The 23,549-nt window shown below is 44.9% G+C and overlaps 1 protein-coding gene across 1 annotated transcript in view; it reads left to right on the plus strand.

Moving 5' to 3' along the window:
- The window catches only part of LOC148033868 (uncharacterized), a 54,501-nt gene that overhangs the window by 25,177 nt on the left and 5,775 nt on the right, over positions 1-23,549 (plus strand). Inside the window, exon 3 of the mRNA XM_087681872.1 lies at positions 8,676-8,794. Coding sequence (XP_087537998.1) covers positions 8,676-8,794 — 119 coding nt within the window. The remainder of the gene's footprint in view (positions 1-8,675; positions 8,795-23,549) is intronic.

Genomic DNA, 23,549 nt, shown 5'->3' on the forward strand with positions numbered 1-23,549 from the left:
TATTAGTGCTCGGCCTGAAATGCTTGAAACAATAAGCGGTCTGTGGGTCTCGGCCGTTGATCGCCTTTACATTTTGGTTCTGTTGCCTGGACCAACAGACTCAAGCCTTGAGTGCTTGCGTGCTCCGAATCAAGCATTGAAGTAGGGTTTTCTGTGAACCGGTGCTTGAGGTAGATAAGTAGGAATTGAGGGATTTTGAAGAGGTATTCGATCTCCTTAGCAAGTAAGTTTTTGGTTTTTTAGATTTGGAAAAGTATGTTGAAGTAGTATAGGTATTTGCTTTGTGATTTGGATGCATTAGGGTAGGAAAAAACAAAGAAAAAGAAGGAAAACAAGCATTGGGATCTCTGTTGTCGTAACAGGGCAAGAGGGTTTGATTTGTTTGCGGATTTGTATTTTGGAGTTTATTTGCTATTCCAAGTATCCTTCATTAGGGTCTATTCTTACATTTTGGAAGTTCTCATAACCAAAATTGTTAGAATCGAGTTGATTTTTGTCATCTCTGAAACTCGTCCGCAGGGATTGGACACTGTTACTAGAGTTTGATTCCTAGAATTGGACTTCGACTGTCTGATTCCCAGAATCAGACGGTCCGATTTTTAGAATTGGACCAATCTATCCTGTCTGATTTTGAAATCGAACATCCCATAATCGGACGCACGAAAATCGGACCATCTAAAATCAAACGCTCAAAATCGGACTACCCAGAATTAGACACTCCAAAATCGGACATCTATCAAATCAGACGTCCGATTCCTAGAATGGGACACATGAAAATCGGACATACGAGAATTGGACGCATGAGAATCGGATACTTCAAATCGGACATCCCATAATCGGATGTCCGATTTCCAGAATCGGACGCACGAAAATCGAACCAACAAAAATCGGACCACTCAAATTGTCTGATCGGCCGACGCCTGATTTTGATAATCGGACTCCTGAGAATTGGACCCCTGAGAATCGGATAGAAAACTGTAAAAATCGGACAGGTGACCAGAATACAAATTTGACACATCTAAGCCCTGAAACCGACCCAAAGACCTTATAGACCTAAAAGTACATCATAGATCTATCACCAAGCTGAAATCTAGAGCAACTAGTTCAAAACTTGGCTACGAGCGGTCCTTCAAATCGCGCATGGTATTTAGCGTAATGGCCCTATGGGCCAGGCCTGCCCCCCCTGACCCCCACAGACGGGGCTCCCTTCACATCTCCCCCAAGTAGCCTGGAGAGAAAACATGCGATGTGACAAGTCCTCCAAATTAGATCCTGGGATAGTAATGGCTCATAAGCATAGATTTTCACTTGCAAAATAGCAACCAAAAGCCCATACCCAAACAATGACAAACAGAAACCCTAGAACCTCAATGGACCAATCTAGCCAACAAGGGCAAAAAGGCCACACCACAGAAATATGTATAAGTTGTATTCGGAATGCATTTAGTTAAAGTGAAAAGCAACAATATCAAGCTACAACTACGAGGATCATGTTCCAATGGATAAGAAAAAGAGTCTAGAGCAAATGCCCAACCAAGAGCAACTGCCAATGCAATCAGATGAGGAGCTAAATGGAGGGGAATCAGCTGAAGAGCTAGACTTTCCAAAAAGAGAGGCAGTTGTACCCTCACAATCTAGTGAGGTTGTTAAGCAGGCCGCAACTATGTCCCATGATGACATACCAGAAATAGAGAATGTTGAGGCCTGACCAAGCACATCAACAGCTGACCTAGTTCAGGGTCCCAAGTCTTCAAGGGATACACGTCAATTGCCCAAGAAAAAAAGAAGGAAAGAACGAAAACAATGTCAGTTGCAAGTGGCTGTAGACACCAAGAAGATTGAGACCAAGAGTACTGAAGAGCTGAGGAAAAAACATCAAGTCCATCCACCAATGAATCCATTGCCATCTCTCCTAACAACGGTGAAACCTCAGACACATCTGTGTATTTTGATAAGTTAAAGCAACCATTACCATCAACAGTCGCTTGCAATACTCAATCCACCGATAACAGAACTTGCATCGACTAATCAAGAGTGGATACAATACTATCACAACAGGGTGACAAAACTATACCAGCCACATCCGAGGAAAACCATGATGAAAGAGCAACAAAGCCTCAGGAGAAACATGAAAACCCCGAGGATATAAGCAAACCTAGCATTGACCAATCTTGCTCATCTAGGCGTGAGCTCCCAGCTATGCTAAAGCCTAGGGAAACCCCTAGAATCTTGTATAAGATAGTAACCAAGCAAGCCTTCATAGAACATAGAAGTGTCACAGAGTGCTTGGCTGAGTTGGATGCTAAACTCAAAATATTTGCACGTGTCTACATCCTTGCAGACATGGGCACATTCCCTAGGGAGCAACTTGAGGAATATTTGCTATATCCTCTATCCTGGGAAGAGCAAGAATATCTTAACGAGCACTATGACAAGCTTCTACATGAACGCATGCGACTCATCTCTGACGAGGAAGCCGATGAATTACGCTTAATTGTGACATTCAACGATGTGCTTTGCCAACCAATTCTCTTAGAAATAGAGCAACTAAAGCGACAATCAGAGGGTCGAAGTCAATTTGAAAAATGTTGGTGAAACCGTGCTACAATGGCAAAACTTGGAGCCCAGATTATGACAGTCTTAGAGGAGCATTTGGCCAAATGGCGGTCTCAAAGAGACCCAACCTATGTGGGGCCAACTTCCTTTCGAGTATTGACTGCACTCGGGGTATGGACTTAGCCGGAACTGGCCAAGAGAACTCTCTAGTTGATGAGATTCTCATTGAGGAGGAGCTACATATTGTGAGTAGACTCGGACAAGGTACCATGCTACTCGATGTTGCAAAATATCTGTTGTTATTGAGCAGGTTGCCGTGAGTACTGAATGCCTGTGTCACACTCCAGTAAAATCTTGAGTTCTACAATTGGTTTTTATCCTCACGAAGTGACATGGATTTATAAATGTTTACATAAATAAACAATGAGTTTTGTGACTGTGTATAGATAATACCAACATACACAAGCAATGATAATCAAGCGACGACGAAAATTTTGGGCTTGACAGACTGAGCTTCTCAGGTCCTCCTCTCACCACACATCTAGAAGTCGTGTGACCGTTCTCGTCTCCAGGTGGAGGGTATGCAGCCCTCATTGCCGCCAATGGAAGCCCTGGCCAACACCTCAAGGGTGTGGACTGGTTGGTGTTGTCCCCTCCTACTGACTTTCCCCCTTTTCGGTATATTCCTCTAGGGACGAGCCCTGCTCCGCCGTTCAATCACAGCCAGCCCACACAACTTGGCATGAGCAAAGATCTGCTACCAGCTAAAATCCGTCCTACACTTAAGGCGGGACAAGCATCATCACAGGGGCAGTCTCCTCTATAGCAATTATTGCATGCCTCGCCTCACCCCTTGACATATACGCATGTTAACCCGCTATTTCATCTCTCTCATGCAAGTAGCCTTGTCCTGCCTTAGGGTCTAACCCTTGATTCACATTTTGCAGGTTCCTCAATAGTTACCAATCATGGAGTACCCCATGCCACTAGCTTGCAAGAAAGCTCTCCTCTGTAGAAGGGAGCACATGGTGCAAGCTCCGCCGCTGGGACGCTACAAGTCTACCCTGAAGAAGTATTTGCCGAGACAAGGCCCCAAGTGGAAACGCCCAGGATGCAAGCCGAATGTAAGAACTCCTCCCCAAACCAAAAAAAGGAAGGTTCAAAGGAATGCCCAGAGGGTAGCGACCCATGACGTGCGAACCTTCCACAGACGCTTGGGAACTAGATGCTTGAAAGAGGAGAAAGAAGAAAAATCAAGAATGAAATTGTTGAATTGTTCCAGAGCATTCTTAATATGGTAGCGGCTAGGGACCACTATTTGGATTCTAGTCGACGATTGGAGCTCACCACCAACAATAACTCAAGGCAACCCCTCCACAAGGGTTAACACAATGGGTCTACTGGATAGTAACCCTCATGGCATTATCTCCAATAGCTCTCAGGATAGCCCGAATCAAGATGCGCAACTCTCCCCGACTGCTCAGACTCTGGCCCCTCGCATGATGGATCAGGATGAGGGTTCGCATGTAGTACCTTAGTCATCTGGTCACCCGAACTCACCCCGCCTCATACAAATAGAATAGCTCCTATTTTGTATAAGATGCTTACCAAGTACTATTTGGCCATGACTTTTAGTCTTTAGGTGGTTAAAAGGGGCAGGTTTCCCAACTATATAAACTTTCCTTACCTACTTCTAATACATTTCACGTCTTTTAAAAAAAAAGATAATCAAGTGTAGGTGATATGCATCGAAGTCAATACCATAGGATTTAGATAAGTGATGTCTCTTTGCGTTGCACTTGTTCATCATAGTTGAAGCATGTGACTTACATGTACTCTCATGAGTTGTCAAGTGGATGCAGGGTGATACAGGTCGTAGTACAAAAGTGTTAAAATGTCCAAGTTACCACAAGACCACCAACCCCACAAAGAGCCATTACTGAAAAAGCAACAGAAATACTAAGAACAAAGAGCCATGACGGAAGCCTCACTGTTGGAAGAGAAAATCACCCTTGTAGAACGCCCACATTGCATTTGAGCATGGCCCAAAGCATAGTCATTGGCTACTCTCTCTTTCTTGGCCAAACTCTACATTTGGCTCACTGCACTTGCTACCTCAATTGTACCAATATCTCACATGTTACAAAGAGGTTTGCAAAATCTCAAGTATATCTCCCCATCTCAACAACTGTTCCTTTAGCATCAAGGCTAGTAACACAATCATCGTTGTAATATCCATTTTCACAGCCTTTGGATCTTGACATTTCTTAGTCCAAATGAAAGGCTGATAGCCTCAATGTATTGCATTGGTTGTATTCATTTTATAAAAAAAAAAGAGAAAAAAAAGAAAAATAGGGCAATCAACAAAAGAGAAAACAAAAAGAAAAGAACAGAAAAAAAAAGCATTCACGATCACAGCACAGCATCTAGGGATCCTCAAATTAGGTACATCAAGTGACCTTGGTCGGCTGGCTCCGTCCCTAGTCCCCTAGCCCTTTACACATTTCTCACAATTGTTCAGGGCACATCAAGGGCAGGATATACCTAGGAAGCTTGTGTCGCCTATGGTTAGACCTGCCACCCTAAACCATTCGCACAATCTTTTTTTGCACCTCTTCTCAGTACCATTGCAATCAATAGTGGTAAGCAAGGCATGAAAGACCATGGGAAGTACTCTGTATTCTTCGAATAATACCAGTAGCCACCAGCTACTAAAAGCTAAGGCATCAATGAGCCCAATTATGCTATATTGTGTTGACAAAATCATAAATGATGTCTCAAGAAGCCTTCAAGTGTACTTCTTCTCAATATCGACAATTTTTTTCACCCCATTAAACCCTTGCTTCATCCATACATTGCTACGAGGAACCAAACTAGCAGTCTTCTAACTACGTAATATCTAAGTATACACGTATATTCACATAATATCTGCACCACAATCTATACACAGTTTGGGTTCTCAAGTGCAGGACATTACTCTCAGCTTGCCTAGAGTTCGACATGTCTCCCAAACTAATCCAACTACGTTTTGTGCACAATAAGAAGACTAGCACTATCCCCAGGGAGAGACCATATATGAGAGGTTTTCAATTGCAAGTATTGACAACTCTAATGAAAGTACTGTCAGTTCTTCATCAACATTCAACTTTGAACTCTTGTCCTTTCTTATCATGCAAGCCCACCAAAGAATCGTCATGTGCAGAATCCCCACAAACCAACACCTGCGCCAGCCATCAGTGTAATTCCCAACCACGAACAGCTCTATTCCCAGCTCCAACAACCCTACCACCAGCCACCCAAGCCAACAAGTCTCCAACGACCTTCATCCGCACCACCATCAAAACTTCTCCAAGGCAACTATAGATGCCTCTTCCACCCACGTCATCGGTGCATGCCAAAGCCTGCTACCTACAACGGTGAGTGCCATGAGACTGGCACTCGTCTAGGAGGGGGGTAATGTTAAATTTTAGATGAATAAGGTGGAAAATCCAGAAAATCTAAAGAAGAAGACAAGGCCAAGGCAAAAGTGAAACAGAAGATGAGGCGCGCCAAGAAGAATCTGGAAATGCAAGATTGTAGCAAATTCCTAAATCAAGGAGAAAGGCGCACGAGAAAAGTGCAAGTCAATACTTTTGTAAAAAAGCACAAGGCGCACCATGATTTATTTTAAGAGTGCTGAGCTCTCACCCGTGCAATTTGAAAAGGTAGACGGGCGGTAGGAAGGAAGCTAGGAAGATAGGAGGACAATGGGAAAAAGGGCCTAGGCCATGGCCGGCCATGTAAAAAAGGAGATAAGGGGATGATCGCCCAAAAGGGATTTAGGGTTTTGTATATAAAGTTGAAAAGTGAATGAGAAGCTCATTCTTGTGTGTGGCCAAAAGTAGCTCTCTTTTTCTTCTTCTTCTTCTTCTTCTGCTTGCTTGCTTGCTTGAGCTTGTGCTTGAGAGAGGTAGTGTGAGAGTGTGAGGGAGTGAGTGTGTGAGGGTGAGGGACTGTGATGGAGAAGCTCTCAATCTTCTCCTCTCTTCTTCTCTTCCCTTCTCTTCTCTTGTCTTGCTTGGAGCAACGGAGCTTGGAGCGTGGAGCTTGAGGATGAAGCTTGCACTTGGATCGTGGAGCTACAGGAGTGCTCAGGAGAGGAGGTAACTCAATTGGGCATGGAGGTAAGCTCACTACACTCATAGGGATGGATAACGCGTTGGCTATGTGAGAGGTAGCCATTAGTGCTTGGCTTGGAACGCTTGAAACAATAAGCGGTCTGTGGGTCTCGGCGGTTTATCGCCTCTCCATTATACTATCCAAAGTAGCCTAGAGCTGTTACCACCACATCTTGACCTCTTCCAGCTTTGCACTTTGCTGTCCAACTTTGACCCGTTCCTAGGAAAGTTGAGAAAACAGCCTGTCCTGCATGCACACTGCAAGAGGAGAGAAAAATGCCCAGGATGATGGAAAAACAGTAGTTCACTTTGAGGAGAGAGAAACCTGTACAAAACATGCATGCAACACTTGATAGCATCTCTACGCTGTCCAAAGCAGCTCAGAGCTGTTACTATCACATCGTTACCTTTTCCAGCTTTGCACTTTGCTGTCCAGCTGAGAGCTGTTACTACCACATCATGACCTCTTCCAGCTTCGCACTTTGCTGTCCAGCTCTGACCCGTGCCTAAGAAAGAGGAGAAAACAACCTGTCCTTGCATGCACAATGTAGAGGAGAGAAAAATGTCCATGGTGATGGAAAAACAGCCATGACTCCTCTAGAGCATGCAACCGCTTGGCAAAAGCTGCCATGGCTGCTCAAAACTGTATAAAACATGCTCCATGTTCCATCCACCTGTGTTTCCTCTCTTGAGGCTGAGATGCAATTCTTCTTCAACACATTGAGTGCTTAGCCCAAGAAACGAATCAGCCTCTCGCTTCTGTCTAGGTCTTTGGCAGCAATCCTGAAGTGATTTTCATGCCTAAATTGCTCAATTTTTCTCCATTAATTTGCTGCAGTCCAGCTTGGTTTTACTGCTCTTGCGATTCATGTTGATTGCCCTCTTCTTTGTGTGCATCTTGAGGTGAAAGCTAACTGTTACCCCTGCAAACTTCTTCAACAGCTATTGAATTTACTGTTACAGCTTGTTTTCCCTGTTCCCAGTCTCATGGCTTAGGGAGACCTAACTGTTACCTCTGCAAACTTCTTCAACAGCTATTGAATTTACTGTTCCAGCTTGTTTTGCCTGTTCCCAGTCTCATGGCTCAGGGAGACCTGCATGCACTTCAAGGGAGCTTTTCAGCCATGAGTTCTGTCCACAGTCAAATAGGTGAGAACAGGCTGAATTTTGTTGCACCATGTGCCACAGTATCATCTTACCTGTGCATGCAGCAGCCAGCCTGAGGGGAGAGGACAGACATGGCATGGAGGAAAATCTGCAGTTATCTGCTACAGCTATGTCTCGTGGACTTGTTTGTTGCTGTCATGTGTCAACAGTCTGCCATGTGTGGATTGCTGTTTGCTTCAGATTGAAGTAAGGTCAACAAGGCCTTGCTGTTCTGATCGGGTCATATTTAAACTTCTCGATCACAGCTGTTGTAAACTGGTTAATTTAGAAAGCATCCTAGTACTCTTTTTTTATGTGACTTTCATGGCCGAAGTCCACCCTAAAGTTTGATGGATATATCTGCTTGATTCTTGCTCTCTTTGAGTTGTGTGTTTATGGTGTGGGCTCGCAAGAAGTTGTTGTCTAGCAAGTTTGAAAAAGCTCTCAAACTTGTAGGTGCATTATGAAAGCTTCTTGCATTTCTTTTGAAAAAAGTTCAGCAAAGAAAGAGCTCTTGGAGCTTCAAAGGGAACTTTGCCTTTTTTCTTGCTTCTGATGATCTTGTTGCAAGAACAGATGGTTATGTCTGTAGTTGTAAATGTGTGTTAAATGCATATGTCGGATTGTTTGACCTCACAATCTCTGTGTGACAATTGCATCTTCTCAACCTTTACATTTTAGAGGACACCAATTATCATACTTGATTTCTAGCTGGTGTGCCTTTCCTCTCATGTAAGGATCATTTGCTTCATGCAAGGCTAAAGTTTTCAAGATACTGTATCCCTGTCATTAATGTAGCTTCGGCTGTGTATTCAGAATATTTTCTGGTGCAGTGGAGCGAATTCAAAGCCTGAAGAATGAGGGCTATCAAATTGTTTTTGTGACTGGCTGTTTAGACTTCCTTATTGCTCCGTTGGCTCAAGAACTTGGTGCAGGTATTTCTTTTCATTTTCATGTATATATCAGTTCCAATTTATGCAATATATAGATTTCAAGCTCTTCATTATAATGTTAGTGTAATTACATTGGCATGAAAAGTTATTTAGTGGATTTTCTACCAAATGCTTACAGTTGTACATTTGGCTATATTTTGAGTCCGTCCTAAGCTAAGTCGCATTCATTGATCCATCGAGTTGTGGCTTCTGCAATTCAGTGTGATTTCACACTGATTATCATGTAGATTTGGCCTTTTGGTGATGTTACTGAGCTTCCAGACTCTTTTCTCTTGCAATTTCTTTTTCTGATAGGACTTATGTCCCTAAGATAGAATATCTTAAGCTAGCCAACAGTTCCTTTGAGATAGCCTGATTTTCCTGCTTGGTTGTTTTGCACAAATTTTTTTGTGCTTTTTACTCCAATAATGTCAGTGAAAAATTTTGGTGTCTATCTATGCTCACTGGTTCAAGGCAAATCTATGCAAGACTGAAGGTATAAACAATGGACAATTGGGCCGTTAATTTCATAAGGCTTAGGCATAACCTTTAAGTGCGAGGCTTGAATTTACTTGATGAGTTTGCTTGTTTTAGAAGCTGCCAATTGCCCCAAGGAAGTGGCATATGTCAACCATGGGACATATGGAAGGCCACATGGGCACATATATGATCATAATAGCTTTTTCCATACTCATTTGGGTCATGAACCAAATATTTTCAAACATTTGGACAAAAGGACTTATGAAAAAAAAAGCACACTTGACCCGAAGAAGGCTACCTTTAATTTGAATAATTTGAGATTTGATGTTTTACACGTCCTTGTCCTTGCAAAACACCTATGCACTGTTTCTAGAGCCTGTCGCATAGGAAATGAGGCAAAACTGCCGTAGATGAAGCAAAAACTGCCACTAACAGCTATGAACCTGCATCAACTAGCCAGCTTGAAGCTTGTTCAATTTTGTGTTGGCTGTGCATTTGTGAAGAAAGGTCTAGGACATATATTCGCAATGCTTAAGCAGTTGAAGTTGAAACTTAGAAATGTTCATATATTGTATTGTTCAAAATTAGCATGAATGAAGCAAAAACAGCCACCAAACCTGTACACTAGCCATCTTGAAGTTTGTTCAATTTTGTGCTCCCACTTGTGAAGAAGCATTTAGGATATATTTTGGCAATGCTTAACTTAGAAATTTGGAAGTGTGAAAAATTGGTAGGGCCATGTATGGTTCAAGTAGCTGCAGTGAACCAGCTTATTCTTTATGACCATACCTGTATGCACTTGTTGTATTGAAATGTATGGAAAAAACTATGCATGCGATGTTTGTAAGCCCACAATTTTTTTTGTTGCAAATAAAGTGTGGCTAATTATATTACTTCAGAAAAAACTTGAAAACAAGGAAGTGCTCATGCTCAATAGACCAGCTGGAGCTGATGCAAAGTCACAGATATATCAAATGTACAAGCCTCTCAGGGCGGTCTAGGGGGGATGGGGGCAATAATCCATGGAGGGGGGGGGGGTATCGCCATCTGGGGCTACCTGCTTGCATCACAAAAAAAAGGTCCTGGCCACCCCCAGTGCGCATGAAATGGAAACAGAGATCCTAACGAGCTCTAGACTCACCCTGCACCTAATCCCATCGGCCGCGGAGGGATGATGGAGGTCCAGAGCTTTGCTAAGGTCGCCTGTGCTGAAAGTCTCTCTCCGCCAAAAGCCTCTTGATACTGCGCCTTCCAGATGTGCCATCCAGTAAGACTCCCTATGATCTCCTGTACCTCAGAGCAGTCTGCTGTGGGCTCTAGTACCTGGCGGATGGGTAGAACCTCCAAACCGACCACTGCACACGACCTTGCCTCAATAATGAATATCGTGTCTTGCATCGCGGCCTCATACAGAAGGTGGCAGCCCTGGCTAACTGCCTGCCAGCAGAAAGCTCCCCATGAGATACATCTAAAGCTGGGTGCTATACGACGGAGGATGTGGCATACTCCTCTCCACACGAGCTGTGCTGCCTCACATTACCAAAGGTAGTGCTTTGGAGTTTCCAGAGGCTGCTATGTGCAGCCCTTACAACCTCCCTCATTCTGCATCTGGGCTAGCCAATTTCCCATTGCCAGACCTTCATGTGCCACCAGCCATAAGAAATACGATACCCTCCTAGGCCTCCAGCTATCCCATAGGTAGCACTAAAAGGTCCGTTGGAAAGTCTCTATGATGTTGTGCTCTGCTCAGTGCCTGCTACATGATGGCACCCAATCCATGTCCTCCTGCATCAGTACGTGTTTGCCAATCTTAACTTACTCCAAGAACCTCGGTGGCTTCTTAGTGACTGCAGTGGCTGGCCATAGCCACTCTCCCGGATCCCACTCCAGCTCATTAAGTGGCTTGCCATTCAGATCCAGAGACGCTACTCCTTGAGCTCCTCCCAGAAGACATAAGGGTCCAGCCGCGATGTCTTTCCTTGAAGGCCAACCACCCGAATCCTCCTCCATGAAAGGACAGCTATCCCCTCATCCTGCTGCCCTGTCCTTCCACTCCCTGCTGCCGTGGTTGTGTTTGAGGAGCTGACTGTAGCCCCTCTTTCTCTGTCGTCTCTGGACCTGTGTAAAACCGTCAGCTACACGTGCAGGCCTGTCGGTGGAGCGGCCTTGGCTCCGAAACGCATGTAATCTATTGCCAGATGCCCGAAGTCGTGGCAGTGCAGACACTGCTCTGGTTGCCCAGTCACAATGGCCTGCTGCCTAAAGGAGTGACCTCCTACCTCAATCTCCAGAAACTTTGGTATACTCTTTGTGTCTTTCACGGCCACTCGTACCTTTGGGACTCCTGCAGCTTGTCATTGCATCCACGAAGGAGGCAGGAAGAATTGTGCCGAAGAGCCGTCCAAAGTCCTCCACTAACTGGTGGTACTCTACCACCAGTCCAAGGAAAAGTAAAGTGACTGGATGTTTGAGAAACCTCTAATGGAGTGCAAATGTCTCCACTGTGAAGCTGCTGTTTCAAGGAACCATGTAAATGACCCCCTTCGTGGAGGCATAGGGTGAGCTATTTACTAACGAGCTGCGTCCACAGAGGTGAGTCAAACCATGAAGATCCCTTGGCCCATGAGGACTGCCTCCGTAATCTACGCTGTGCCAATGTGCAGCGTGGAGTGGAGCCAATCCCGAAGCTGGGCCCTCGATGGGGAGTGTCCAACGACCTGACCGAAGATCATTGTTTTTTCCAACTCTAGCTCTGTGGTATGGACGGCTAAGAGCTGTTCCTTAGAGAGGATGATGTGCAAGGTGTTTGACTGGGGGGCACTCACAGAATGCACCGGGGTCTGTGACTAGAGGTTTCCATTGTGCATTCTTGCTGAGAACCTACCTATCGCGTTGCTTTGCTACCTATGTGGGGGAAAGTGGTTGCAGAGGAAGGGAGCAACTGGAAGGGGGGGGGGGGGGGTACGGGTGGTGGATCTGCCAGACGGGGCCGTGTGTTGTAGGGCGGAAGCGATAGGGGCAGCGCAGGGGGTTCTTTAAAGCCTTCTTTAATATCTTAGCTTTGCAATCGGCATAGCCATGGCATCTTGGTTCTTTAAGCCTCTTCCTTCATTCACCAAAGGTCCACCCTTGGCAAGGCAAGTGCGGCACTGAGCTGCAGGCTGTAGACAGGGGGCGCAGGCAGGGGGGACGGGCAGGGCAGTTGCCAAGCAGGCAGGGGTGCCGGCAGGGGGGGTGACATGCATAGTTGCCTCCGTACGTGGTATGAAACAGTTTGTATGGTACGATCTGTATGGTACCGTACGGTACGAATTTGTACGTTAAAACAGGCCTGTTTGGGCCACTTGGCTTGTGCGTCCTCATTCCGCGTTTCCTGCACCCTTGGTCCCACGTTTCCCGCATTTTGTGCACTGTTGCACTTTTTGGGGGGGATGGGAAGCCTTGGATATCTCACCCCATCCCCTTTTCCAAATTCCAGCCATGCAAAAGGTGCTCCTCTTTGGATTCCTTCCAGCTTGCAATCTCTTTGGATTCCTTCTCTCTTTGACTGTTTGAACTTTGAACTTTGACCCTTCTCTCATCTCCAAAAGGTGCTCCTCTCCTCCAAGGCTCCATACTTCCACACCATTTCAGCAAGAACTTACAAGTTACCATTCTCATCTTCCTCTCTTGGATCTTGATTCTTGAATGGACTTGTGATTTGTCATTCTCGAATCTCACCTCCTATCCCCTCTTTCCCGCACCCTATCAAAGCATTTGCCATTCTCAAATCTCGTCTCCCATTCCCTCTATTCCGCACCCTATCAAAGCATTTGCCATTCTCATCTCCCATTCCCTCTCTCTCACTCTTGCTCTTTCAACTTTACCCCAACCCTCGGGCCTCTCGAGTCTCCCTCCCTTTTAACTTTCGAGACTCAAGTTTCAAGAGTCGAGACTCAATCATCTCTCTCTCTCTCTCTCTCTCTCTCGCTCTCTCGCGGGTCTCTTTATTTGTCATCGGCACCATGACTCGTGAGAAGCACGAGGCCTTCAATTTGCATGCGATCCATGTGGAGAGGGATACAAAGAAGTCCAACTCCCACCATTTGGACATGCAAGTATTGCGGGAAGTGCTATATAAGTGGTGCAACTCGGCTTCTCTAACATCTTTCCAAGACGGGGGGTAAGTTGCTCCATGCAAGGAGATCACTCAAAAACATTGCGGAGGAGATTCTCGCCAAGATGAGAGGGGGATTCATAAGAGGAGGAGGAAGTGGCTTATCGGCACCAACTCCTATGCCTACTAACGAGGAAGCATCCAACATGGGCGTATCTTCAACTGATGCGGGAGAGGCCTCTAGGATTGGTGGTGGGGGCTCTACATGCGCATCCGGCTCCGGTAAAAGACAAAGAGTGGAGGCTCATGCGGTGCCGGAGAGACAATCGTCTCTCTCTCAAGCTTCCGGTCATGTGCGTGGATCAGTTGCCTTTCTTAGAGAAAGGCAACGACTTGCGGACATTGAAATTGCACGCACAGTGATTGAGTGCAATCTTGCATTCAATGTCCTAAAGCAAGAGCAATGGAAGAAGACGGCAAAAGCCATTGCCAATGTGGGTCCATGTGAAGGATGGACCAGTGTCACATACAATGACATGAGGACGAGAAAGATTGATGAAGAGAAAGAGAGGATTGATAGAGCCCTTGATGCTATTCGGGCCGCATGGATAAAATATGGTTGCTCCATTCTCACCAATGGATGGAGTGATTATAAGAAACGGGGCATCATCAACATACTCGTCTCATGTCCACTCGGCACTTACTTTTTGCGGGCCGTAGATACCGGTAAGAGGGGGAGAAAAACGACGGACGCATTCATCTACCGCCACATTTGACAAGCTATCATTGAGGTATACATTGCAATTTGCGTTTTAAATTTGTTTTACTTTCTTTCATTATGATAATATCATGATTCATAATTGAAATTTGATTTATACATAACTTGTTATTTGTAAATTCTGGTTGTAGGTAGGCCCCTCAAATGTGGTGCAAGTTGTTACCGACGATGCATTAAATTGTCGGCGCATGGGCCATTTGCTTGAGGCCAGGTTTCCTACGATTGTGTGGACTCTATGTGCAAGTCATTGTTTGGACTTGCTCATGGAGGACATTGGGAAGCTCAAGTGGGCAAAGAGGGTGGTCCACAAAGCTATATCAATTGTCACATTTTTCACGGTAAAGGTAAAGGTGCTTGTGATGTATCGTGAGTATAGCATACTGGAGTTGAAGAAGCTTTTTTCAACTCGCTTTGCTTACATGTGGTTATTGCTGTAGCGCTTTTATGAGGTGCGGTCCGCCTTGCGCCAGCCAGACAGTGGTGTCCACTCTATGGAATGAGTGGGATGAATATGAGATAGAGGAGGCCAAAGCCATGCAATGCTTGTGGTTTAATGCGTAATTGTTAGAAAAGGCTGCATGGTTTCAACATAAATCTGATTGCATGTTATAGAAGGATCACTAGGAATTATGCCATAACTTAACTTATGCTTTGATCTTAGTCAGAAAAGTTAGGGATTGTAAAACTACTCATACATAGACAATACATCATGTGGTTACGAAAATGGTTTCGAAAATATCTTCAAGAATAGACAAGTAAATTGATTTAAACCTAAACACCTAAAAACTGCGAGGGACTCGTTAATTCAATGCAACATATCCCAAAGAGCTAACTAGGGTTTAGCACGTTGAGGACATGACCTAATCACTCTTATTACAAAACCTAAAACCCTTATACCCTAAAGACTTGCCCACATTCACTGAATGTAGGGACTCTAGGTTTAATGAGCAGTTTTGGCAAAAAGTCAGTGCCGTTGTCATTGTTGTGACTCCCTTTTATAGGGTGTTACGTATGAGTGATTGCGAGGGGTCCACTATGGGCCTTCTCGTTCACTTCTTTAGAGCGGCATTGACAGAGGCACGTGCTTGTATAGTGATCACAGAGACATGGCGTACACATGTTTTAGAGATAGCAGAGAGGAGATGGGTATGGATGCATACATCCGGTCTACAGGTCACTGGTAGTCATGGATATAGAGAGTTCCGTTCAGAACAACTTGCTTATTTGACTCGTGTGGTCCCTATTGATAACCACAATGCAGTGCTAGAGGAGCTTCGGATGCTATGCAGATCAGAGAGGGCATGTGGCTTTTGCTTCTTCCACTTGTTGAAGGAGAGAGTCACTTGTGAAGCCTTTATTTTGGTGGCAAAACTTTGGATATGCACTGGAGACCCTTCAGGCCTTAGCCATGAGGGTCCTTGCCCAGGATTGCACTTCGGGTGCATGTGAGAGAAATTGGAGTACCTATTCTCTCATTCACACAAAGATTCGCAATTGGCTTAGCACACGACAGTTAGAGCGTCTATTCTATTGCTGCACTAACTTACGCACGATGAGGGCTATGATGAGCATGGAAAGTCTGAAGCAGGTAAAGTTTAAACACTTAACCATAACATTTAGAATTTGTTGTTGTAACTTTTAAACTTTGAACTTTGAAGTTTAAACTTTATACTTTACAATTTAGACTTTAGCATTTATAATGATTAATCATCAATCTTACGTGCATCACTGCATTGTGTAGGTGAATGTTGATACATTCAAGTTGACGGGCGAATCTCTTCCGAGTATACATAAGGAGGTGGACGAGGAGGAGATGATTTTTGCAGAGCTCTATAGAGAGCTTATAGCAGCATATACTCGTGACCCTTGCAGTCAGCGTGCTCGTGGGCGAGAAGTTCGAGTAGGTTGTAGCAGGGGCATGGTCATTCGATGCCCTCCATCATTGAGGAGGGGTGGTTTGAGTGGCTTGCAGACATATGTAAGGCAAGGCTCTAGTAGCTCACATCCTGTGCCTCATGATGGCATTGTTAGATAGTCATTTCCTAGACAATCGGTGGACAGCAGAGTACAGCAGGCTCCACGTCAATGCAGAGGACATTTCAGCAGTACGGCAGGATGCCACGTGGCACTGGGCAGTCGGACAACAATTTTGTCCAGTCGAACTGCACAGTCGGCTAGTTTACTGCAGTTGGCTGCATTTAATGCAGCCGGCTTGGTGTAGTTATTTTCTATTTTTCTGGCTATTTATAGCCGGTTTGTGGCACACTCCAGCATCTATTCACTTCAGATTTTGGTCTTGAGATCTGTTGGCTGAGACAGATTGTGCTCGGGCTGATGGAGATCGAGGTCATTAAGTCAGAGACATGCATATATTTCCTCTGCCCCGTGTATATTTCTGCAATCTTATACAGCATATTACACTGCAGATTTTTTGTGTTTACACTGTCTCCTTCTCTTTTTCTCTCTTCTCTCTGTGTTCACTCTCTCTCAGTCTCTCTGTCCTACGCTTCCGCATCGCTACACTCTAACATGGTATCAGAGCGGTGAAGATGGACTGATTGAGGGTTGAACATATCTGAAGAGGAGATTTCAGCATGACACAAGGCTGCGTTTCCAGGATTCGAGGGCGAGTAGGAGGGTTGCGCATCGGATCAAGGCCGAAGCAAGCGTGGGCGTGCGAGAAAGGAGTCTAATCGGTGAATTTGCTGCAGGTTATTGCTGTTTGAAGGGGAGGAAGGCTGCGTTTGAGGCCTTCCATTGTAGGTTTGGGCAGCGGAGGAACCAGCCCTAGAAGGCTGCGTTTACATAGTTAAAGGGGGCTGATTTTGTGTTTGTGCAGGTATTGCAGGGTAACATGCCTACAGAGACTGATTTGAAGTTCTAGGCGATAATGGACAGGAAGGTGCCTATCCTACCAACTCTTCCATCGGATCAAAAGCTTGATGGTGATGATTACTGCATCTGGCGGGTGATGATGTTGGCCATTTTGGAGTCTTATGATTTGGCGGAATTGGTGATGGAGGAGATTAACAAGCCCTCCGTGAGGGATGAGTCCAAACTCTCTTCCAATACTCGTCTCAGTCTCATTGGGACAAATTGAATGCCAGGATTCGATCTTTTCTGTTTCTGTTTTGTACTACAGCCGTGATAGCTCACATTGAGCACTTGATAGTGGCTTGAGAGATATGGCTAGAGCTCGACCAGATGTACAACTGGATGACCTTGATGAAGAGGGTTTCTTTGGAGGTGCAGATACGGACCTTGTCCGTGAATAAGTCTTCTTTGCTTAAGGAACACATCAACAAGCTTCGGCAGCTTCAGATGCAGGTTCATAATGCGGGGAAGCCTATTTCCTCCGAAGACACGGCGATCATATTACTGTCCCAATTGCCGCTACGATTCGGTACTTTTTATTCCACCCTTATTGCAGCAGGGTGGGAGTCGACTCTTCGGTGGGAAGAGTTCGTTCCTATGGTCTTGGACCAAGAGGAACGGTTGAAGGGACAGAATGCTTCCAAATTGGAGGCATTCGTTAGTCAAGCCTCTCAGAAGAAGAGAAAGAACCAAAAGAAGAAGAAGAAGGATAACAAATCCAAGAAGGACAAGGAGAAGGAATCGACTTGCCATATTTGTGGTGGTCACTGGAAGAAAGATTGCCCCGACAAAGACAAGGACACCAAGAAGAAGGACACGAAGGATTCTGGAGCGGTGACTGCACCCTCATCAGCTGCTTTTCTACACTTAGCATTCATTGAGGACTCTATATCGAAAACTTCTGATGCTGCGATGACAGCTGCCCAGGCTCGAGAGTGGATTTTGGACAGTGGTGCCTCATAGCACATGACTCCTTCTTCCGATGGTGTTGTTCATTTGCGATCTTCATATGGGCAGATTCTCATTGGAGACAACTCTTCAGTGTCTATTGCTGCGCGGGGTGAGATGCAGCTTATTTCAGATGGATGTGGTAGTACCCACACTTTTGAAGTGTTGCATGTGCTAGGCTTGGGATATCATTTGGTTTCGGTCTATAAGATTTGTGCTCTTGGTCTCTTGGTGGAGTTTGATAGTGATGCTATTCGCGTCCTTGATTGTGGATCGAGGAAGGTTCTCTCTGCAGGGTATGAGGAGAATGGCATCTACAAGTTGAAGTCTTCTCCAACTCTTACCTCTCTTCTTCTTACTTCTCAGACACAGTCCGAGCTATGGCATGCTCGGTTTGGCCACCTGAACTACGAGTACCTTTAGAAGGCGTTGCAAGGGTTGTTTGTCCGAGGATTGTTGGACATAGTGGTGAGCCATCAGCCATGTGTCCTGCATTCGTGGAAAATTGCATCAGGATGCGATTCACAACAAAGCTTCTAGGCAGTCTACTTTACCTATGGAGCTTGTATCTATGGATCTTTGTGGCCTGATGAGGACCGAGTCCGCGAAGGGGAGCTTGTACTTCATGTTGATCGTAGATGACTACAACAGAATAACTTGGGCTTATTTCTTGATTTTGAAGTCGGAGGCTTTCTTTCACTTTAAGGATTGGCTTCTCTTTGAGGAGAGCCGTTCTGGCCGACAACTGAAGTCCTTGCGTTCAGACAAGGGAGGCGAATTTATGTCTAATGAGTTTGCTCATTTTTGTGTAGATAGGGGCATTTACCAGGAGTTTGCTAATACCAACATTCCCCAAGAGAATGACATTTTGGAGCGGAAGAACCGAAGTGTGATCGAGATGGTGTGCACCATGATGGAGCACCAACAGGTACCTCAGTTTCTATGGACCGAGGCAATGGCTACTGTAGTTCATATTCTCAATCGATCTCCCATTTCGGCCGTTGAGAGGATGACACCTTTTAAGGCTTACTTTAGGACTAAGCCTGATGTCTCTTATTTTAGGATCTTTGGGTGTGACGCTTATGTGCACATTCCGAAGACGCAGTGTGACAAGTTTGAGGTGGCTTCCCGATGACAGGTTTTTGTTGGTTACAGCACCCAGTCTCAAGGTTATCGTCTGTTTGGTCCCGTCAAGTGGGATGTCTACACGAGCCGAGATGTGCGGTTCGTGGAAGTTCCGGCCACAGAGGGGGGTGAGGAGCACCCCGTTCTTGGAGATCCAGGGGAGAGTTGGGCTCCTGAGACAGTTCCTTTGGAGCGAGAGTCTTTTGATGGAGATTTTTCTTCTGATTCCGAGTCTTCACTTCCACCGGCCACCCCCAAGGAGCTTCCTCCTGTGGATGTTCCCAAGTCTTCAATAGATGGAGGGCGACGGGGAGAGGTTCGGCCTCCTCCTCGTTGGGCCTGTGATACACTCCGAGATTCAGGGATTGAGGGGGTCCCCGAGGAGTGGGAATCGGAGGATGGGCCGCAGAGGTCACGGAGGAACCAGACACATTCTTTGGAGCTTGTTTGCTCCAACTATTGTTTGCCTACCCATGTTATGCAGGATCGTGAGACTACTTCTGTAAAGGAGGCTTTGTAGTCTGATCATTGGTGGAAGGCCATGGAAGTCGAGTTGGAGGCTATTGAGAGGAATGACACTTGGTCTCTTGTGCCTCGTCCCTCTCACAAGAAGGTGATTGGTGTCAAGTGGGTCTTCAAGACCAATTACCTTAGTGATGGTTCTTTGGACAAGCACAAGGCTCGCCTTGTTGCTCAAGGTTTTGCTCAGCGCCCAGGCATTGATTTCCATGATACTTTTGCCCCCACTGCTCGTATGGTGAGTATTTGAGTTGTTCTTGCTTTGGCTGGCCCTAGGAGATGGCCTGTCTATCAATTGGATGTGAAGTCGGCCTTTCTGAATGGTGACTTGCAGGAGGAGATCTATGTTGAGCAGCCTCCTGGCTTTGGCTCCTCGGATGGGAAAGTTTAGAGCTTGAAGAAGGCCTTGTATAGCCTCAAGCACGCTCCTCGTGCGTGGAACGAGAAGATTAACTCGTTTCTTCAGTCGAAGTTGGGATATCGGCGCTCCAAGGTTGATCCCAGCTTTATGGGCACACTTCCGAGGTTGGTCGTGTGTTGTTTGTATTGTATGTTGATGATTTGATTCTGACAGGGGATCAAGCACAGAAGATTCGAGAGACCAAGAAAGCTTTACATTAAGCATTTGAGATGACGGATTTGGGGCTTTTTCATTTCTTATTGGATCACGAGATTTATCAGTCTCAGAGGGGGATTTTCATCTCTTAGCAGAGGTACATTTAGGAGCTCTTGGTGACTTTTGAGATGGAGACTTGTCGGCCCATTACTACTCCTATGGATCTGAATTGGAAGGCTACTTCACACTCAGATTCTCCCGTGATGGATGCTTCACGCTACCGTCTGTTGATTGGATCCTTGATTTGGCTTCTCAAAACTCGTGTTGATCTTTGTTTTGCTGTGGGTCTTTTGGCAGGGTTCATGCCTGAACCCAAACAGGTGCATTGGCAGGTTGCCTTGAGGATTCTTCGGAATTTGAGGGGGACCTCTGACTTAGGGATTTCTTATCCCGCAGGTACAGATGCTTCAGATTTGGTTCTTGCAGGTTGGAGTGACTCGGATTGGGTTGGCGATGTGGACCATCGACAGTCTACTACAGGCTACTGTTTTACCTTGGGTACAGGTGTTATCTCTTGGAGTAGCAAGAAGCAGCCCACGGTAGCCCTTTCTTCTACTGAGGTAGAGTATCGGGCTGTATCTTCCACCACATGTGAGGTTGTGTGGCTTTGGAGATTGTTGGAGGAGCTTGGCTGCCCCTAGACTCGTCCTACTCTTCTATGGTGCGACAATGAGAGTTGCATTGCCTTGGTACGGAATCCTGTATTCCATGCCCGGACGAAGCACATTGAGATCCAGTATCACTTCATTCGGGAGAAGCTTCTGGATGGGACTATTGATGTGGAGTACTGCAAGATGGAGGATAATCTTGCAGATTTGTTTACGAAGGCGCTTCCCCTAGCTCTTCTTCTGCAGCATTCCAGATCCCTCAGTCTTTTGATCCGTCCAGGATCTGAGAGGTGGTGTTGGATAGTCATTTCCTGGACAGTCGGTGGACAGCAGAGTATAGCAGTCTCCATGTCAGCGCAGAGGACACATCAGCAGTATGGCAGGATGCCACGTGGCACTGGGCAGTTGGACTGCACAGTCAGCCAGTTTACTGGTGCAGTTATTTTCTATTTTTCTGGCTATTTATAGCCGGTTTGTGGCACACTCCAGCATCTATTCACTTCAGATTCTGGTCTTGAGATCTGTTGGTTGAGACAGACTGTGCTCGGGCTGATGGAGATCGAGGTCATCAAGTCGAAGACATACATAGATATTTCCTCTGCCCCCATGTATATTTCTGCACTCTTATATAGCATACTACACTGCAGATTTTCTGCGTTTACATCGTCTCCTTTTCTATTTCTCTCTTCTCTCTGTGTTCACTCTCTCTCAGTCTTTGTCCTATGCTTCCGCATCGCTGCACTCTGACAGACATCCCCCCCTTGCCTACACAACTGCCACCTAGGAAGCCATCATTTGATGATGATGGTAACCTCATTAGTGAGGATGAGTATGAGTGTGTCTCGTCATCGGATGCGGAGGAGTCATCTTCAAACTCTCTTGATGAGCACTCAGATGGTTCTGATGATGATGATAGTGATGCCTCATCATAGATTCATCATTCATATGACATAGGTCTCTAAGCTCTCTTTTTTTTGGTATTAGATATACTAAATTGTAGTTGTATTGCATGTTTTACGTAGCCCATGCGACTGCGATGGTCACCCTCATGTATTCATCTTATTCTGTAATGAAATGGCTATTTCCACTTTAAACATGTATTCTATGATCTATCATTTAATGATTTATGGTTTTTGTTATTTAAAAAATCATCTTAATTTTTTTTCATACTAATATCGTACCGTACCTTATAAAATCATAAGGTACCAATTAGTACCGTATTTTATCGTACCGTATTGATTTTGGCAAAGGGATAAAATATTATAATTGAAGACATCCATTCCACCTTCAATATCCTCTAGTAAGGACTTACTCACTAGATTGATTAAGTCTCAACAACAATGAAAACAAAATCCCATGAGTCAAGTTATGATATCAAAGAAAGATACAAAGAACAAGTAGGTTCCAAAGATTGCAAAATTAGACCCTACTCCTACTCTAGATCCAATCCTTAGAGCATCCATGACAAGAAGAAAATGAACACTTCATCATAGGAACTACAAAAGGATAAGCATAAAGTCATGGTGGTTTTCTAAAGCCCTACTTTTAGCTTAAGGCTAATAAAATGGAAATAAAGCTTTGGCTACACTGTTCAATCATTCCAATTTCACATGGCACCAATGAAGAAATAGGAACCAATAATATTGCCATTGGCACTACAAGTTAAGAAATTGATCAAAGCTATGACTAATCTATTTGAAAAAAACAATCACAACCTTGAATGCAAAATTGCACTATTGTACCTTTCATACCTGACAATTGTGGCGATAGGATAGGCGATAGATGGCGTGGATAGGGGCAACGGCTAGGGTAGGGGAGCGGGCCGCAGGCAAGGGAGGGGGGACTTTGGTGTTGGCGACAGAGAGGGAACAGGCGGGCGGGCACGATTGACCAGGCGATGGTGGCGCGGTGAAACAGTCGGGGCGGGGGTAGCCCACGCGATGGAACAGACGGAGTTTTTTTAGTTGTATTCTTTCTATAAGCCCACAATTGAATTAGTAATTATTACTTTATTGACTTTTCATGTGGGATGGAACTCTATTCCTATTGAAAGTTACATAATGAAAAAGGGTCATGTGATTACTATTTTGTGGGATTTTAATGTGGTATGAAACTCTATTCCTATCTTAAGTCACGTTAAAGGGTCATGTGTCTCAGTCCAAGGATGGCATGTGTGCTATACATGGCCACACACTTGTCAAGAAGGGAGATGTGGAAAAGAATAGCAATAGCGAGTTTTTTCATTTGAAAAACGGCTAAAAGGACTCCATTTTGAATAAAAGGTTCTCAAATGAAAGCTGGTAAATATTAAGAAGAAAGGAGGAAGTCAGAGGTTCTCTTGCTGTAACAGCTTCAGAAGAATTTATGTTGCTCTCAAATTAGCACTTATGGAATATACAAGGAGACTTAAAAAAGAATCACTTTAAAGACCACCCCATTCCAGGTACAGGGAGGGAAGTTTTTATCAGAAAATAGGTACAGTTAAGAATTTCTCATTGCTCTCAAGTAAACACTTAAATAAGTATACAAAGACACTTCAAAAGTATCACTTCAAAGACCATATTGCATTGGTAAAGAAAACATGAACAATGTACTATTTTGAAGTGTCTCACTTTAAACTAGATTGCATTGGTAAAGAAAACATTAACTCTGCACTATTATGTGTAGAAGATAGAAGACAAGGTGAAAAAAGTTGTTTAAAAAACAGGTCCAAA

The sequence above is a fragment of the Lygodium microphyllum genome, chromosome 7 (assembly GCF_053477565.2).
Source record: "Lygodium microphyllum isolate KBCC chromosome 7, Lygodium_microphyllum_v1.1.10, whole genome shotgun sequence".
Lineage (NCBI taxonomy): Eukaryota > Viridiplantae > Streptophyta > Polypodiopsida > Schizaeales > Lygodiaceae > Lygodium > Lygodium microphyllum.